General features: G+C 50.2%; 1 protein-coding gene across 1 annotated transcript; it reads right to left on the bottom strand.

Moving 5' to 3' along the window:
* Positions 1-439: 439 nt before the first annotated feature.
* On the bottom strand, positions 440-13,400 carry LOC133341772 (allograft inflammatory factor 1-like). Its single transcript, XM_061550457.1, has 6 exons — positions 12,975-13,400; positions 11,928-11,989; positions 8,505-8,571; positions 8,334-8,375; positions 7,238-7,400; positions 440-2,089 (listed from the first exon to the last, which is right to left on the bottom strand). The coding sequence occupies exons 1-6, from the start codon at positions 13,018-13,020 to the stop codon at positions 2,002-2,004; spliced, it is 468 nt and encodes a 155-aa protein (XP_061406441.1). The 5' UTR covers positions 13,021-13,400; the 3' UTR covers positions 440-2,001.
* Positions 13,401-19,872: the final 6,472 nt, after the last annotated feature.

Genomic DNA, 19,872 nt, shown 5'->3' with positions numbered 1-19,872 from the left:
CTTCGACTTATTTAATTTTTCCACATTGGTCCAAAGTATATATATAATGAATGCGCCTATGGTCTCCAAGTCCCAGTGACCAGCATGGTGAAGTATGGTCAAACAACCACCATGTCCCAACATCGTGTAAGGGAGAGGCATTCATCCGGAAGGGGATTAACAAAGAGGCTGTATAAGTTATTATTTAAACACAACATTATATATACTGATTTAGCATAATTATTTAACACTGGGTACATTAAAAAAACATATATTTAGAGTTGGGAAAGGCCTGATAAATGTGTAATGTTATTGTGCGATTGGTCGTGCTGATTAATTGTAAAAATTAGTATTCTCCAAGCCTGGTGTTGAACACTGATGTAATTGTTATTTCATTATAAAAAAAACATTGCTGCATTTTAAACTCAGACCGAGTACTCTTTCTCAGACACACAACAACATAATTAAATACTTTCTTTATTTACACAGCACTACGAACACAATCGAGGTCAAACAGTCACAGCGGTACGGGCTTATTATAAACAATTTACTTATCATATCACTAAACCATCTAAAAGTAGTCTTTAAGAGTAATTGTTTCACGCGATCGATAAAACTAAAACGCATTTTTTAAAATATAGATTTTTCCATAGTGTCGACTTTTTCTTGAAAATGTGACCTGAACCCACCCTAGAACTCCATGTCATAGTTGGGCCTTGCCATACCATGTTAATAGCAAAAACTATGTACACTGCTGACCGCGACAGTACTGCTGGGTAGGTGCAGGGCCTGCTCCGGTCATGGCCCGTTTGCTGACTGAACTGTTGGGAAGGATATCAATTACCAGCAAGGACTGAATCCCAACACAGTGTGCGTATTGTCAATATTTCCCACCACTGCCCGTGGTCAGCGCCTCCACAGCAGATGTGCGTATCGGTGACTCCGCGTTTGATCTCAAGAGCCCCTGGGATTGTAGGCGTCCAGTCGCTCACCTTCACCACGGACTTTCGCGAGCGTTTTCACGCACACGCGCTGAAGCCTCGCGTTTATCGTTCACCCAGCGCCTGAGAAATCTGGGGAATCGCCCAAAGTCCTGTACAGGAACAATTTTCGTCTTGCTTTAGAGCGGCGGTGTAGTCGCATCGGTGTAAATGCCTCTCCGCACGTGTGGCAAATTAAAACTCCGCCGAAAAAAATTCTGCTGAGCGGATATCAAAACGTGCTCCACGCTGCCACGGATTGGTCCCGTGGAAATCTTTTAGAACAGCTGATGTAAAAATAGGCGATAGCGTCAAGCTTACCGTAATCACAGAACTCATATATTTACTACATCGTTAAAATATAATTACGTTATAACATTGCTTTTCACTAATGGAAATAATAAGTATTGATGCTTTATAGAAAGAAGCTAAGGTTGAAAAAAAACACATAAAAAAAAACAGCGATATTTTCTCCAGCTTTTCTCCCCGTTAGATTTAACGCATTTCCTGTGCGCTCGAAGGGGACTGCTAACAACATTATTCACCGCTTGTTGGCGGAGGAAATGTTTTTCCGCCGTTGAAAACAATCGCGGCCACGTGTTGTGTGGTGCGTTGCAATGGGGCACAGAAAACCCGATGAGCGTAACGGGTGACTGCAGAGACAAATATTACGGGGCGTGCCAGCGTCGGCTGCTCGCACGCTTAAAGTCTCCCCGCTGATAGGCATCACCTTCACCCCTCTATTTAAGACCTCGAAACAGGAAGACTTATTCGCAATTCTGGCAAATCGCCCGATGAAGCTGGTTGTGATAACCCACCAGCGAAACGTCGTACTCAAACTTTAACTGTTGTGAGTGCTTACACGCCCGCTGTGCCGAAGTGGTAACTAACCGGCACGCTTTGTCGACGTGACAAATCTCACCAATTGGCCGTGTGTCGGCTTGGTGGCGGGTTAACGACACATTTTATATTTCCCCGATCTAACCCCCCCCCCCCAAACCACCCCCAGAAGAGCGATCTCAGAGCGCATCCATGGTGGGCTCTAGGGCAGGCTTGCCAAGTCTCGCTTCGGAGGAGGACCGCTCGGCTTGGAATTTTCACCGCATCCCTTCCCCTCGAACAGCATGATCCTGCAAACGGGCACGCACCAGAGACGTTAGTGCGCTCGCTGCACGTGTGGTGCTGGGGAGCGGTGGTGCAGCGGTTAGCGCGACGCTGCGCTACGAACCCAACGACCCGGGTTCGATTCCCGTTCACGGCCAACACCGGTGACGATTATCTGAACCGGTCCTGGGCCTCCCCCTTGGTCGACTCAGCCTGAAATGAGTACCTGGTGCGGTGTGTAAACATCGCCACTGGAGAGACAAAGGCGGTCGGGCGTGGTGCGGGCCACCCACCCCCTCGTGTACCGTTCCGACCTTCATAGGCGCTCGCTAACAGCACTTGCCCCTACAGTCTGTTAAGGCCATAGGGGGATCTTTGTCTTTGTAGTACTGGCCACCCACCTCCTTCATGTGCCGTGCCGGCCTTCACAGGTGCTCGCGAACGGCACCTTGCCCCAACAGCCTGTTAAGGCTATACGGGGGGGGGATCTTTGTCTTTGTATCTTTGAAACCTGATCGTGTTTTGTTGGTACACCTCATGGTTTAAAGAGCCACGTTTTTTTTTTGCGAAACTGACGAGCGGAGGCGTACGATTAAAGTTCACGCTCGAAGGGACCCTTGCGCCAAGCGTTCGGTCTTGGCTCCCGCGTCACCCCTCGGCCCAAAAAAAAACAAGGGAAACAACCCGTTCTCCTGCGGTGGGACAATTCCGACGACTGTTGCAGGCTTGGCTTTCTTGGCTACCGCGGCGGCCCAAGGGAAGGGAAGAGCGGGGAAACGTCGGAGCGGGTTGCCTGCCAGCGTGAGTGTCGCACACTCGAATGACCTTTGTGTTGGGTCAGGCGGTTTTCAGGGAGGGGGTAACACGGGCTGGCACGCGCCACGACGCGCTGAGACCCGGTCAAGCCGGCGCCAACTAACCACGTCCTTGAACGGCTCCGAAATAAACCAGCCCAAATTCGTTTACCAAACATTCACGTCGACCCGTCCGTGGTGCAATGGCAATGCCTCTTTGTAGATAGGCGATGTGGACGGCGGGAAAGGGGAATGAAGGTCGCTCGGTTGGCTGGATTGAAGGTCGCGCCGCTGTAGCAGTCGACTCAGCGTTTGTTGCAATGTGCACGTGCATATTGTACATTTTAATGGTGTAGTAGTGGTGCGGCGGTGAGCGCGCTGCCATCAGAACAGCGATCCGAGTTAGATTCCTGGCCACGGCTAACATCGGCGGTGGATGACTTCAAATGTGGCCCTGTAGCCTCAATTCCCCCTGCTCCCCCTGTTATTTTAATGTTATCTTTATTATTGTTAGAATTTTTTTTTAAAGAGCACCATGCCAAAGAGACAGACGCCGTTAAGCCACGCTGCACATTTTTCGCATTTTTTAAACGAAAGGGGCCACATTTATTATTCCCGTTCTTTGGGTCTTTCGGTAAAGCCACGTAGATAGAAAATTCCAAAAAATATAAAAATATCACGACGTTTCGATCGCAACACAAGCGATCGTCATCAGGTGAAAAAAAATATAGCAAGAGAGCTGCTAAGGCAGGAAAAAATATACCGAAAGACCCAAAGAATATGAATTCCTGCAGTCGCGAAAGCTTTAAGTCAATTATTATTCCCGTTTAGCTCTTCAGTTAATTTAGTTTTTAAACCTTTCAAGCACGCGATAAGACATTTCAGCGCTTCGCGTTCGCTCACAAGGAGGTGGCCTCAGCGCTTTTTTTCTTGCCGGACTTATCGCGCGGCGGCAGCCTGCCGAGTTCACGGGGGCCAACCGGCACGGAGGCGACGTTTCCCATCGAGGCAACGCTTTCAGAAGGGGGGGGCGGGGGGGCGGTGGGGAAGCTTCTGCGATGAATCCCAATTACGCCGCTCGACCGCCGTTATCCCCACAACTCACGGTGGCACTCGTGGCCACGTAAACGTTAAGGGGGCATATTCTTAGGTTTTTTCGGTAAAGTCACGTAGGTAAAAACAATTAAATTAATAAAAGTAAAATAAAATAAAAATCACGACGTTTCGGAGGCAACACAAGCTCTCGTCTTCAGGTGGAACCGTCACCGCCACGACATACTGTGACGGTTCCACCTGAAGACGGAAGCTTGTGTTGCCTCCGAAACGTCGTGAATTTTTATTTTATTTTACTTTTATTAATTTTAATGTTTTTACCTACGTGACTTTACCGAAAAAACCTAAGAATATGAATCCTTGCAGTCACGAAAGCTTCAAATCTAGAAGTAAAGGGGGCAGCCCTGCAGCAATAGTTCGGCCCCCCGCCCCCCACGCCACTGCGGGCAGAGAGGGCCCGCAGAACGAGAGGCGCCGCTAGCAAGATCCCTCCCCCCTGCCCCCCACTCTCTCTCTACGCACACCTGCCAGAGCCCACGTGGATGGATTTTTTTTAGTGGTTCTTCATTTGATTGGAATTTCGAGAGTAGTTATTGACATTGGTGTTGCTATTTTCAGCTTCCTATTTTGCTTACATTTGATCTTTATTTGTGAGCCCAGTTTTATTTTTATGTACGTCGCTTTGAAATACCTCGGCGCTTTATAAAATAGAGGTGGTTATTATCATTGGGTCGGCTCCACGGTAATAGGGTATTCTATGGTTCTTTCGGTGAAGTCACGTAGATAGAAAAAATAAAAAAATAAAAAGAAAAAGTAAATAAATGAAATTAAACTAACAAAAATATAGAAAAAAAATCACGACGTTTCGATCGCAACAAAAGCGGTCGTTGCGATCGAAACGTCGTGATATTCTTATTATTTTTTATTCACTCTATTTTCATTTTTATTATTTTATTGTCATTATTTTTGTTCGATCTACGCGACGTTACCGAAAGAACCATAGAATATGACTTCCTGCGGTCACTAAAGTTCTAAGGTAATAGGGTCATTTTTTGGCCTTCTCTTCCACTCTGGCACAGACAGAAGCACCCAGACTTTGCCCACCGCACGCGACCTGCCCATCGACGAACTGCCGGGCCGTTGAGTGCCCACGCGCACTGGACAGACATTTCACCACGGCAGCATCCCCGTGTGACGGTGTTAGTTCGGTTGAACGTGCAAGTGGCTTGGCTTGTGTACGTGCTTGTGAGTGACGGTCAATGCGGGGGGGGGGGGGGGGTGGATCAATGCGTCAATCTTTACCGCTCCAAGCTGTTTGTCGACACCCACGCCAGAACGTCGGTGGCTACGTCACCTTTGCCGATGACCCAATCATCTCCCGTCTCAACAGACCTCAGAAGCTAAGCAGGTGTTCAGCCTGGGCGGTGTTCGGATGGGTGACCACCACCGCATCGATAGGGTGCTATAGGCTTCTGTGCGGCTATGCGTTGGGCAGTGCGGCAACATTATTTTGTCGCACTGCACTCCCGCGCGTTTAGGTCTATGCTCCCCACTTCCAACCTGCACCGATCAAAGCGGGGAAGTATGGTGAAGTGAAATTTCGATTTAAAGCTTTCGTGACTGCAGTGATTCATCTTCTTGGTTCTTTCGGTAAAGTCACGTAGAAGGTGAAGACCAGGTCTGTCGGGGAGACAGACCTGGTCTTCACCTGAGGACGGTTTTTTGCGTTGTGGCCGAAACGTCGTGATAATTATTTTATTATGTTTTATTTTTTATTATTTTATTACTTCCCTTCTATGGTCAAGTGACCCGCGCGGTATAGGGGAGGCTTTCATCCAGCAGTGGAATGCGCTTGCCACCGCCCACATCCCGCACGCAACTAAAGTGTGGCATGAAACGACTAAAGTGAATCATTGAAGGCAGACTCATGATATACATCTGTGCTCGCGCGAAGCTAATTCAATAGGCGAAACCATGTCGAGCCGAGCGACTAGCACAGCCAGGCACACACAGGAAATCATAAATCAGCCAAGCGTATACCCGCAGGCACGCACACACACCACGCGTGCGCACACACACACACGCACACACGCGTGTGGCAAGGGGCCGCGTGGGTGCGCACCATCTGACCAGAGCCACGGCATTATCATCATCACCATCAGCGGCAGCGATGCGTGGCGGTGCAGGCTCTGCCCGTGTGTGAAACAAATGTCGCCCCAAGTTTGAGAAAGGCGGCGTGCCGAGTGCTCCGACATCTGCGAGCTACATTAAGAAGGCTCTCTGCAGAAAAACGTTGCCGCGTGCGTCTGGACGTGATTCGGAGAGGGGGATGTTTCACAAACGCGTCGCAAAATGCGGTGAAAACATTCGCCCCGTGCCCACCACCCACGCACCCACCCCCGCAGGAACAGTGAATCTGTGTTCCCCTGGGAGAATCGACCTGAGGGACGTCGATTTGACGACCCTCGATTGTTCGATGATTCAGATGGCGGTGGTTGTTGGGATTGTATGTGATGCATCGATTCGAGGATTCGAATTGATAGCCGTACGCTCACGACACGCGTGTCAGATTTACACGAGGATTGATGTTTACGCATCATGTGGAGTGGAAATATTTGCAAAACAACTTGCTGTTTTTTTCACGTTTTCAGGCTAATTGAGCAAACAGAACTACACGCGGAATGGGGAAAAAATGAGAAATGTATTATAGCAGATTTTTTTTTAACTTCTGAAATGGAATCGTGACCTCAAATTGAGACAATTCGTGGAAATGCTGTAGGGAGTAAATCATTACACGGCTGGGGTGCAGCGGTGGCGATGAGATGTTCACTCCCTCGCCTGGTATGCAGGAGGCGGTGGGTTCGATCCCGACCCTGATCCTGCTGTATATTTTCAGTTTGCATGTTTTCACAATTTGATCATTTACGGGTCATTTTCAAATCTGTCAAAATTCGGACCCTGACTTTGGCACACGATGGCCTAATTTTGCGAACGACTTCAGATGATCTTTAACATATTTCGGTCAATACACTCGCAGTAATAACCAGGGCGGCCGCTGAGTTCAAACCGCGAACCTCTGCAACAACAAGTGACGAACGCGCTGCCGCCCAAGATGATCGATGATGATGGAAATAAAAGTGATGATTATGGTGAAGACGACATTGATGTCAGAGATGACGATGGCACTACAATCGGCGGTATTGATAGTCTGGCGAAGACGACGGCGATCTTGAAGATGATGTCGAAGACGATGGTGATGACAACGATGATGATGACATAACGACGACATTCAAAACAGCCTCCGCCGCCGCTGCTTGGCACGCTTACAGTTTGAGAACGGTCGACCGCTTGCCCAGCATCAGCGCCAGGAAGTCGCGGTAGCCGATGCAGTCGCTGTTGCCCGTCGTCACCTCGGCGATGATCTTCTTCAGCTCGAGGTGCGTGCGCGGCGTGCCCACGCGCTCCAGCATCTTCTTCAGCGCCATCAGGTCTGCGCTCGGGAGCACGGGAGAGAACGTCGGGGGCCACCAACAACACCACCGCGTCAGCCTGCGGCCTCGCGTGGCATGTGCCGGGGTCAATCGATGGAGCCACGCGCGTCGCCAGTTTAGCCGCGTCGCGGGCGAATGTTGCTGGAGGCTCCCGCGGGGCTCCGCTTGTGCGCGGGAATCTTGATCTCGGACGTCGAATGGTGTCTGCCAACTCGATTTTTTAAATCATTCACTCGTCCATCTCGCGGTCGCCTCCTACTGTTTTTGTTGTAATCTTATTAGAGATGTCTGCTGGATACACAGAGGACGATGAGTTGAAATGTTGGCAGGGAGTGACGTGAAAGGACATACGCGTGAAGCAAAAGACAAAGATTTCTCCATCACCCCCCCCACCCCAGGTATTGCCTTTAACAGACTGTTGGGTCAAGTGCGGTTAGCGAGCACTTATAAAGGGCGGCACGGCACAGGAGGGGGTGGCCTTTGTCTCCCCCAGTGGCGATGTTTTACACACCGTACCAGGTTCGCGATAACCACTACGCGATAACCACTACGCAACCGCTCCCCACGATTTATATTACATAAGCGTATATGCCGGAGTTAATCATTCCACCCCTACGCCCGTGTTTACTGTTTAAGCAGTGGCACGGTACAAAGCGTTCCATTGATAGCGCGACTGTGCTGAGATCCACTGGGCAGATGAGAGTCAATGGCTGCATGGCGACTGCGTGGCGAGCTATCCAATAGAGGGGTGGTGGTGGTGGTGGCGGGGGGATATCAATTTCCCCGGAGCGTGGGAGGGTGGGATGTGTGTCGTCACAGCTCTGGCATTAATGTTGTGGGGGTAGTTGTAGTTATATGTACACACGCCAGGAATGCAACATCAACACGAGTGAGTCACAGAGTTCAAGTAATTGAAATGCCAAGCTTCTCACCAATTTCTTCTTCGTCGTTCAAGTCGAAGTCGAGAAATTTTTCTGATATTTAGAGAAAGAGAGAGAGAGAGAAAAACAAAAGCATGGGCATCAGAATATGGTTATCCCCGCCGAGGAGACGCGACGTGTGTAAGCGAACGGTGACTTGACAACAAACATCTTGACACACACCTTTGTAGGACTCCAGCTTTTCGGCGAGGTCGTCCACATCTTGGTAAAATTCATCTTCCAGGAATTCCTAAGTGGAGGCACGCACACGCACACGCCAAAATAGACGGGGCCACCTTTACATAATCTGCAGCGTATGGCAACCGATTAAAGCGTTTAAGTAATAGGCCTACAGTAGATGATCCGCATTAGCATCCCCAACGAATGCATTGCCTATGCAAAGTTGAACATCTTCTTGGTTCTTTCGGTAAAGTCACGTAGAATGAAAATAATAAAATAATAAAAATAAAACATAATAAAATAATTCTCACGGCGTTTCGGCCACAATGCAAGCAGCCGTCCTCAGGTGAAGACCAGGTCTGTCGGGGAGACAGCGTCAGAACTGAGGACGGCTGCTTGCGTTGTGGCTGAAACGCCGTGAGAATTATTTTATAATGTTTATTTTTATTATTTTATTATTTCCATTCTACGTGACTTTACCGAAAGAACCAAGAAGATGAATCCCTGCAGTCACGAAAGCTTTAAATCGAAAGTTGAACATGTTGTGTTGTTTTTTAATCATGTGAGTGAGGTTCTTCACGTGCCGGGCCTTTCACAGTCACTTCAACAACGATCAGCGACTCGCACTTGGCACGATTAGGACGCGCGTGTGAAACCCAACTCTGCCGCACCGCTACCGACCGCCGTGTAATCATTAAAGGCACTCTAATTGAAACCTGTTGCACAACCGCTCTGGCGAGATCAACGGAGGGCATGGGAAGGATTTTCTTTTCGTAAATTAAGTTTTGGTGGCAAGGAGCCACGGGGGGCCCACGTTGAGTCGCCAAAGGGAAGCCCGCGAGGCGTGTTTTGAGGGCCCAACAGGGGGCACGGGAGATGTGGCCTGTCTAAAGTTCTAAGGTGACAGTGAGGCCCGGACTATGGCCATAGGGCAGCAGTCGCCGGGGCAAATGTAAATATTTGATTACCTCTGCGTACGCTTCATTGATTGCGTACGCTCTCAATATTCGGGCAGCCCCAAAAGATTATTCCTCCTAACCAGCCACCCGTTTAGTTTTTTTTATGGACACAGCCCCAAATGCGGTCGATGAGATCGCACACGGCAATTTGGGTATCCCGGTGTGTTTGCTTACAAACACCTGGGCCAACTTCAAGTCCCAGTCCCCCACTGGTGACAGTGAACAGCCAATTGTCGCTTCTGCCCGCTGTGTTTACAAATCGGTGGAAGACAAACTCATTTACTTTCACACAAAGACAAAGATCCCCCGTATAGCCTGAACAGACTGTTGGGGTAAGTGCTGTTAGCGAGCACCTATGAAGGCCAGAACGGTTCACGAGGGGGTGGGTCGCCAGCACCCACACAAACACGCGCATGCACACACACACACAAGGGCAACCCTCCTGTTATATACGGATGGGCCGCAATGAAAAGGAACCCGAGTGTTAAGTTATGCAAACAGCTACATCATGTTGTACTGGTAGAAACCTCCTGGTTACACCAGCCCACATGGGATTATTGTGTCCGTCCGTCCGTCGTGAAGGGAGGGGCTAGGTGGGGAGGGAGGGGCTGGGTGGGGAGGTGAGGGTGGGGAGGGGCTGGGTGGGGAGGGTGGGGAGGGTGGGGCTGAGTGGGAGCTGGGAGGGGTGGGTTTGGGTGGGTAGGGGCTGGTCACCCCGTGGTGCTCTTATAAAACTCAACGTTTAACCTGCTCACGCCGGCTTGTGCCCGCCCTCAGAGTCGGGCATTTTTGCGGAATACACCACGTCGCCTTTGACCCTGGCCATTGACCGAGCAACCCAACGTTCCTACCAGCTCCCTCCGCAGGAATGTTTTTATGCTGCGTCAATCTTATTCAGATATCTGTAGACGCTGTGGAGTGATGACATGGCAGTGCACAAAGGCGATGAGCTCAGGCTTAATTACTTTAAGTACTGAATTAGAACAACTAATGCAAATTAGTGGCACCGCGGGAGCGAGATGTTAACCACCTCGCCTGGTATACAGGAGGTCGTGGGTTCAATTCCAATTCAGACGCCTGCTGTTGCATATTTGGAGTTTGCGTGTCTCTCTCTCTCATCATCACCATTATCACGGTGGCTAAGAGATGTTACTACCTCGCCTGGTATGCAGGAGGTCGTGGGTTCGATCCAGATTCAGGCGTCTGTGCATTTGGAGTTTGCACGTCTCTCTCTCCGTGGTCGCGTGGATTTTTCTCCAGGTCCTCTGATTATTTTCCCTCCACATTTAGAATTCACAGGCGATTCGAGTATTTGCCTGATAAAAATGTACACGTGATAAGCCGCTTCCTTGGGCTATCATTTGAACAAGAGCTGTATAGCTCAGTGGGCCTTACCTGGTAAACTACAAAAAGTAGTTTAGTTTATATGTATGATATGGAGCGGTGGCGCAGTGGTTGGCAACACTGCAGCTATGATCTTGGGCACCTGCGTTCGATTCCCGGCCACGGCTAATCGTAGTAGCGGGTGATATCTCAATCGGTTGTGAAACACAGCCCCCTTCAGTAACCCACGCTGGCCAGCTTGGTGAAGTATAGTCAAACTTCCACGGCCGATATGGCGTGGTGGGGGGGGAGGGATTCATCCAGCAGTGTATTGACAAATGTCTGTAAGTTATCATTATATATGAGATAGATGCCGTGCGCTGGCTTAAAACACGTCTAGACGTAATTATTTGCAGGATTCGGTGGCAGTAGCGATTAGTGACAGCGAGCGAACCTGTCAAGACAATTCCCAGACCGTATGAGCAGCATCGGAAGGTGGTGATCTCCCTATTCATTGGTAAGCCAAGGGAATTCATAAGGGAGAAAGGACAATGGTGTCCACTGGAGTGGAAGGCAGTTTGCATGGCGGGGGGTGGAGGGCGGCTGGGTGGAAACAGTGGTCAAATGGTAATGAGCCATTGATTAATTCCTGGAAATGCCCATAATCACGTTGTACCGCTCAACTGGTGGTGAGTCCAATGGCGTTCGCACACCTTCCCACGCGTGTCGCTGTCTCACGAGTGGTTTGCGTGGATGAGTAGGTCAAATACCCGACTGGGGAGGGAGGCGGGGGGGGGGCCCTGCCAAGCAAAGAGGTGCCACAGCTCGAAATGACACAGCGCGTCGGATGCTGTTGCGCAGCCGGTGCGTGGGGATTGTGGTGCTGGCGTTGCGCGTCGCGGAGCGGCGGTGGGATGGTTAGCTGTGCTTTTTGGTGTCGCCATGAAGGCTTGAATATTGAAAAATTCCAGGGCAATTTGCCGCTGGTGAATAAACATATATAAAAGTCTCTCTCGAGAGAGCCGACTCGAAGCGGAGGTCCCCTTTCGCAGGGTCCTGCGCCTATTACCTTACAACGCGGTTAGATCATCGGCAGAACTACGTTGCGTCGTCATCACAGACGTCCGAGCAGAAGCGCAATGACCTTGTTGATGACCTCCAGTCGGTCGTCCTGTGCCGCCTTCAACTTCCCGAAAGCTTTTCCGCCTAGAAAGAGACCGGTGGCGAAACAAAACAAATGACGATCTTCATTTGAATCCATACTCGTTGGTTCTTTCGGTAAAGTCACGTAGGTAGAAAAAATAATAGATCACACGACGTTTCGATCGCAACACAAGCAATCGTCATCAGGTGGGACAGCTGATGACCACAGCAAAACTTGCTGTGGTTGTCCCACCTGATGACACAGCCGAAAGAACCAAAGAGTATGAAACAAAGGTAACTTACGGCGAAAGATGGCAGAGAACCAGGAGACGCCACCACCACACAAGGCAGCTGCATCATAGAGGGCAATTTCGTTGATATCGGATCCTTACGAGAGTTATCGTGACCCCCCCCTCCCACACCGACGGACATACATAAGCAAATAACTAAGCAGACGAAACGTCTGCTTCAAATTGTGTTCGGCCGAACTCCTTTGTAACAGCAAAGGCGACGTTTTGGGCAATGGCTCTCCTTCATAGCGCACTACTTTGTAGCAGTCACGTTCCGTGGTCGTGGCAGGGAGTTGTTACTTTATCGTCACGGTCTCGGCTTGACGAGGGTGGTGTACAGGGCATTTTACAGGGCACGCGACGCGTCGCATCGGTGGCGGCAGTCAGCAGCGTGTAACACGGGAAAGAAAGACCGGATTAGCGTGCGTGGTAGCACGGGCTTGTAACTTTGAATTATAATAATAAGAATTTATTACGACTTAATTATTACAACCGCCACACTTAAACAATCTGCGGCAGAGAGCACAGCAATAAAGCAACAGCAGCAACTAGCGCCACAACCGCAAAGAGCACAATCATCAGCATTTGAAATCATCATCATCATCATCAATCATGACAATCAAACTGACAAGGCGCGGCTTCTTCGCAAGGTGCCGTGACGCAACAGATTTGAAAGCGCAGAGGGAAATCTCACGAACCGCCTTTGCTGCCAATTCACGACGACGACGACGATGATGGGAGGCTGTCTCATCACTCACCTTGGTAGTCGTGCTTCGATTTCTCGGCCGCCGTCCCTGGAGCCATTGCTGGCTGCTGCTGCTGTTAATGATGATGATGATCTGCTCGCTCGCTCGCTCTCCCTCTCGAAGTCGGCGGTACGGACCGAGGAGGAGCGCAGCACGCGAAGATTACGGGGACTTAGACTCCGGCGGTGGGGGCTGGGGGGAAGGGGGTGTGATCGGGGAGGGAGGTGTGGTGGCGCTTTGCTTCACTTCGCTTCTGCCGTGGCCAAATCGAGCGAAGTGGCCCCGTCGCAACTTCCGTCGCCTGACGTCGAGAGCAAGCGGAGTGGCGAGGCCGCTATAAAAGCGCGCATTGTAGCGCGCCCGAGTCTTTGTGCGCTCGACGCTGGAGCGCTAACTCAACAATGAGCGCATTCTCTCTCTCTCTCCCCCCCGCCCTTCTAACAACCACCACCATCGCCATCATCACCACCATCACCACCACCACGACCCCTCCCTCTCGCTCTCCGCAGCGCTCCCTGTTGCACGGGACACGCGCGCGTGCCGAGGGGAGTGCGCAAATTTGCGACCTCTCTCTCTCTCTCTCGGGTCCCGCCTTGGCAACTTTGCCATTACGAGCAGCCAAATCGGCGTCGTTATCAGCAGCACCGGTAGCATCGTATCAGCAGTCGTGGTCAATCCACTGCTGGATGAAGCCCACCCCCAACACCCACCTCCACCGCCGCACCAACAAAGCCGGCTCTTATTCTTAGGTTTTTTTCGGTAAAGTCACGTAGGTAAAAAATTAAAATTAAAATTAATAAAAGTTAAATACAAATAAAATAAAAATCACGACGTTTCGGAGGCAACACAAGCGTCCGTCTTCAGGTGGAACCGTCACAGCACGATAGCTGATCCTGAACTTTAACTCACGAGCGGAGCGTGCACCCTCTCGGGTCCTGCACACGCCTTGACCTCGCATCGCCTCGCCTCGTGACCCCGGAGGGTGTTCTCCTCTCGGAAGCGTCACTGCCGTCACGCGCCTCGAGAACTCCGGCCCATCAACCCTTCTGGCCTCGACGCGTCCTTCCTCCCCCAAGCCCCAGCTTGACTCAACAGTTTGAACGATATTCTTGGTTGCTTCGGTGAAGTCACGTAGAAGGGAAATAATAGAATAATACAAATTAAACAATCAAATTCTCACGACGTTTCGATTGCAACACAAGCAATCGTCATCAGGTGTGAAAACCACGGCAAGAAAATGTGTGGTTTTCACACATGATGATGATTGCTTGTGTTGCAGTCGAAACGTCGTGATAATGTAATTGTTTTCTTTTTATTATTTTATTATTTCCCTTCTACGTGACTTTGCCGAAAGACACCAAGAATATGAATCCCTGCAGTCACGAAAGCTTTAAATCGAACAGTTTGAATGATATCTTAAAACCTGCGTGTGTTCTCTCATCGGCGCGTTCACTCTGCCCGGCTTTCAACGTCATGCCAAGAAAATCGCCTCTCAGTGTTTCCTTTTTTTAAATTTCTATACTCTGTGGTTCTTTCGGTAAAGTCACGCAGATAGAAAATTAACAGATCACGACGTTTCGATCGCAACACAAGCAACCTTCATCAGGTGAAACAAACAGTAGGAGCACTGATAATTGTTTTTTTTACCCTTTTCTCTGGCAACAAAACCGACACCTTTTTTTTACAAGGAGTAATGTTTGCATTGACCACAATACCTGCGGTCGGAATGCAAACAAAAAACACAACTCTGATAGCAGGAGCACTGCTTATTTCTCTCTACGCACTTCGCAGGAGCCGAATGGGACATTCGACTTCGGGGTGGGGGTGGGAGGGTGCAGCAATTAACAAACGCGCGCACACACGCGCGATTCACTCACTCCTGTCACTCCTGTCGGTGACAGAAGCGACTGAGGGGCGCTCTATTTTTAGAAACGCAGCGCTGCTGCCACTCTAGTACCCGATTAGCGCGGCTAAGACGCTTGGGCAGTGACGCAGAGACATCGCTCGGGGTGGGAGGTTTCTAGGCCTCGCGTGACTGCGGCTCCGTCTTAAACGAAGTCGCGGGCCGTACTGCCCCCCCACCCTCTCTCACCTCTACGGACCTGAGTTCCGTTCCTGATAACGGCTCACATCAGTGGCGAGGAAACCGGTCCGAGCCGCCTTGCGACTCACGCGTTCACCAACTCGCGCTGACCAGCGTGGCGAAGTGTGCATCAAACAACTCCCATTACCGACACGGCTGATCGGATTCCATGGTCAAGACGCTACATTAATTAAAACAAGATGAGCAGTCGGTTGCCAATATGCTGTGAGTTTAGGTATAACGCTGTAACGCAACGGGTTCACGTTTCCCATGTAGGCGCTAAATGATCTACCGATATTAGGAAGCCACTGGAGCGATGCACTCTTAAATCTAAATTGACAACTAATTTATTGAGAAATGCGTTTGGTGTTTCGTTTGTTTGCCCTTCCCCCGCGCCTCCGATTAGCACCGTTGGCTACGTACGGCGTGGAAGAAGTTCAACATACTTACATACAATGCAATATCGTCTGGTGGGTGGGAAGCGCTACCCCATTAGTAACTGGTTGCATTGAACGTCAGTCGTTCAACAGAGTCTCAAGACCGCTTCATGGAGGGTCCTGCCATATTGGGATGTTGTGGGCCGATTTTCCATCTTTCGTTGAACCCAGAGAAGACTTACCGCGCGTCACACGAGGGGGTTTCAACATTGAAGGTGATCTGCTAAGCCAAGTGGTGAGAACTCGTGATACCAGGATGAGTCTCATTTGCAAGTGTTGTGACATGGGTCTCTAAAACGATGACAAAAGCCCACCCCCCCACACAAAAAAAGAAAGTACAGCAACGAATCAAACAGAATTCGGCCCACAACCATCGGTGTCACTCAAACACTGCCATCTTCTGTCCGTAAATCGCAACACCTGGTCAACCCGCGGAGGTGGTGCTGTTGGGGAACCCCAATCCAAGTGCCGAGCAGGCGAAACGGTGGCTTAGCTTCTGGGAGCCTTCGAGATCGGAGGGCGAGTTGGTCGTATGGTGAAGGTGTTTTTGTTTCTGCGAAGAGACACAGCAGCTGCGGGGACAAGACGGTGACAGCCGCGATCCTGCTACAGCTGTGATTCGTGACCAGCAGACCCAGTGAATGAGAGAAGTGTGTGTCCAAGCTATTTTTAAAATATATCGCCGCACATAATCGTGCCGGCACGCCTGCGTTCCAGCAACATTGATCAGTCATCACCAGCACCACCAGCAGCACCATAACCGCAACCAGAACCGGCACGCCTGAAATCCAGAAACATTGATCAGTCATCACCAGCACCACCACCACAACCACCACTAGAACCGGCACGCCTGATTCCAGAAACATTGATCAATCATCACCAGCACCACCACCACAACGACCACCAGAACCGGCACGCCTGATTCCAGAAACATTGATCAATCATCACCAGCACCACCACCACAACGACCACCAGAACCGGCACGCCTGATTCCAGAAACATTGATCAATCATCACCAGCACCACCAGCAGCACCACCACAACCACCACCAGAACCGGCACGCCTGATTCCAGAAACATTGATCAATCATCACCAGCACCACCACCACAACGACCACCAGAACCGGCACGCCTGATTCCAGAAACATTGATCAATCATCACCAGCACCACCACCACAACCACCACCAGAACCGGCACGCCTGATTCCAGAAACATTGATCAATCACCACCAGCAGCACCACCACAACCACCACCAGAACCGGCACGCCTGATTCCAGAAACATTGATCAATCATCACCAGCACCAGCAGCACCATCACAACCACCACCAGAACCGGCACGCCTGAGTTCCAGCAACATTGATCAATCATCACCAGCACCACCAGCACCACCACAACCACCACCAGAACCGGCACGCCTGAGTTCCAGAAACATTGATCGATCATCACCAGCACCACTGATTACAAATGTGTTATGGAGAACATCAGGTAGATTCTTCTTGAATGCAGCTGTGCGGAGTTTTGCTTTCAGTGTTGTTCACTCGCTTGCGTGTTGGGTTTGCCAAAGACACTGCGGCTTCAGATCCACACGAAGCCAAATTTTCGCATGTTTAAAGCAATTGGCCAAACACCTCAATGTAACAAGGACTCTCCAGAAAAACCTCAGCCTCCTGAGACTCAGTGAGGCTTTTCCGAATACAGGTCATCATTGTCTTAGAATTGTAAAGATGTAACGATTCGGCGAGTCAACCGAATAGTAGGCGATTCGAATAAAGAATCGATTACAACGCGATGTAACACAATTTTTGTTCCTGGGTAGTAAGTGTTATTTCGTAATTGCTTATGCCTAAAAATTTAATAAAATGGCTATTATTATTTGGTTCTTTCGGTAAAGTCACGTAGATAGAAATAATAAAAATAAAGTGATTATAAATACCTCGACGTTTCGATCGCAACACAAGCGGTCGTCATCAGGCAAAAGAGTCAGCCTCTAAAGGCAAACAGTTTATAAAGTTTGGAGATGGGCGTAGCCCAAGTGTATCAGCAGCACCAGCAGCATGGGCGGTGCAGCAATGCCAATGCAGCAGCAATGCCAATGCAGCAGCAATGCCAATGCAGCAACAATGCCAATGCAGCAGCAATGCCAATGCAGCGGCAATGCCAATGCAGCAGCAATGCCAATGCAGCAGCAATGCCAATGCAGCAGCAATGCCAATGCAGCAGCAATGCCAATGCAGCAGCAATGCCAATGCAGCAGCAATGCCAATGCAGCAACAATACCAATGCAGCAACAATGCCAATGCAGCAGCAATGCCAATGCAGCGACAATGCCAATGCAGCAACAATGCCAATGCAGCAACAATGCCAATGCAGCAACAATGCCAATGCAGCAGCAATGCCAATGCAGCAACAATGCCAAAGCAGCAGCAATGCCAATGCAGCAGCAATGCCAATGCAGCAGCAATGCCAATGCAGCGGCAATGCCAAAGCAGCAGCATTGCCAATGCAGCAGCAATGCCAATGCAGCAGCAATGTCAATGCAGCAGCAATGCCAATGCAGCAGCAATGTCAATGCAGCAACAATGTCAATGCAGCAGCAATGCCAATGCAGCAGCAATGCCAAAGCAGCAGCAATGCCAATGCAGCAGCAATGTCAATGCAGCAGCAATGCCAATGCAGCAGCAATGTCAATGCAGCAACAATGTCAATGCAGCAGCAATGCCAATGCAGCAGCAATGCCAAAGCAGCAGCAATGCCAATGCAGCGGCAATGCCAATGCTGCAACAATGCCAAAGCAGCAGCAATGCCAATGCAGCAGCAATGTCAATGCAGCAACAATGTCAATGCAGCAGCAATGTCAATGCAGCAGCAATGCCAATGCAGCAGCAATGTCAATGCAGCAACAATGTCAATGCAGCAACAATGTCAATGCAGCAGCAATGCCAATGCAGCAGCAATGCCAATGCAGCAGCAATGCCAATGCAGCAGCAATGCCAATGCTGCAACAATGCCAAAGCAGCAGCAATGCCAATGCAGCAGCAATGCCAATGCAGCAGCAATGTCAATGCAGCGGCAATGCCAAAGCAGCAGCAATGCCAATGCAGCAGCAATGCCAATGCAGCAACAATGTCAATGCAGCAGCAATGCCAATGCAGCAGCAATGCCAATGCAGCAGCAATGCCAATGCAGCAGCAATGCCAATGCAGCAGCAATGCCAATGCAGCAACAATGCCAATGCAGCAGCAATGCCAATGCAGCAGCAATGCCAATGCAGCAGCAATGCCAATGCAGCAGCAATGCCAATGCAGCAGCAATGCCAATGCAGCAGCAATGCCAATGCAGCAGCAATGCCAATGCAGCAGCAAGGCCAATGCAGCAGCAATGCCAATGCAGCAGCAAGGCCAATGCAGCAGCAATGCCAATGCAGCAGCAATGCCAATGCAGCAGCAAGGCCAATGCAGCAGCAATGCCAATGCAGCAGCAATGTCAATGCAGCAGCAATGTCAATGCAGCAGCAATGCCAATGCAGCAGCAATGTCAATGCAGCAGCAATGCCAATGCAGCAGCAAGGCCAATGCAGCAGCAATGCCAATGCAGCAGCAAGGCCAATGCAGCAGCAATGCCAATGCAGCAGCAATGCCAATGCAGCAGCAAGGCCAATGCAGCAGCAATGCCAATGCAGCAGCAATGCCAATGCAGCAGCAATGCCAATGCAGCAGCAAGGCCAATGCAGCAGCAATGCCAATGCAGCAGCAATGCCAATGCAGCAGCAAGGCCAATGCAGCAGCAATGCCAATGTAGCAGCAATGTCAATGCAGCAGCAATGCCAATGCAGCAGCAATGCCAATGCAGCAGCAGCAATGTCAATGCAGCAGCAATGCCAATGCAGCAACAATGCCAATGTAGCAGCAATGCCAATGCACCAGCAATGCCAATGCAGCAGCAATGCCAATGCAGCAGCAATGCCAATGCAGCAGCAATGCCAATGCAGCAGCAATGCCAATGCTGCAGCACTGCCAATGCAGCAGCAATGCCAATGCAGCAGCAATGCCAATGCAGCAACAATACCAATGCAGCAACAATGCCAATGCAGCAGCAATGCCAATGCAGCAGCAATGCCAATGCAGCAACAATGCCAATGCACCAGCACTGCCAATGCAGCAACAATGCCAATGCAGCAGCAATGCCAATGCAGCAACAATACCAATGCAGCAACAATGCCAATGCACCAGCAATGCCAATGCACCAGCAATGCCAATGCAGCAACAATGCCAATGCAGCAGCAATGCCAATGCAGCAACAATGCCAATGCAGCAACAATGCCAATGCAGTAGCAATGCCAATGCAGCAACAATGCCAATGCAGTAGCAATGCCAATGCAGCAACAATGCC

The sequence above is a fragment of the Lethenteron reissneri genome, chromosome 12 (assembly GCF_015708825.2).
Source record: "Lethenteron reissneri isolate LAM-NWPU_2019-01 chromosome 12, ASM1570882v1, whole genome shotgun sequence".
NCBI classification, from domain to species: domain Eukaryota; kingdom Metazoa; phylum Chordata; class Hyperoartia; order Petromyzontiformes; family Petromyzontidae; genus Lethenteron; species Lethenteron reissneri.
Note: the sequence above shows the minus strand (reverse complement) of the source record. Positions and strands in the feature narration are given on the sequence as shown.

What these genes read in the sequence shown, in the direction of transcription:
- LOC133341772 (XM_061550457.1), bottom strand. Translation starts at nt 13,020, where the DNA reads ATGGCTCCAGGGACGGCGGCCGAGAAATCGAAGCACGACTACCAAG. An exon ending in GACTGGAGGTCATCAACAAG is followed by an intron (nt 8,572 to 11,927) that starts GTCATTGCGCTT and finishes GCCTCCACTTAG; the next exon opens with GAATTCCTGGAAGATGAATT. An exon ending in GAACGACGAAGAAGAAATTG is followed by an intron (nt 7,401 to 8,333) that starts GTGAGAAGCTTG and finishes TCCCGAGCGCAG; the next exon opens with ACCTGATGGCGCTGAAGAAG.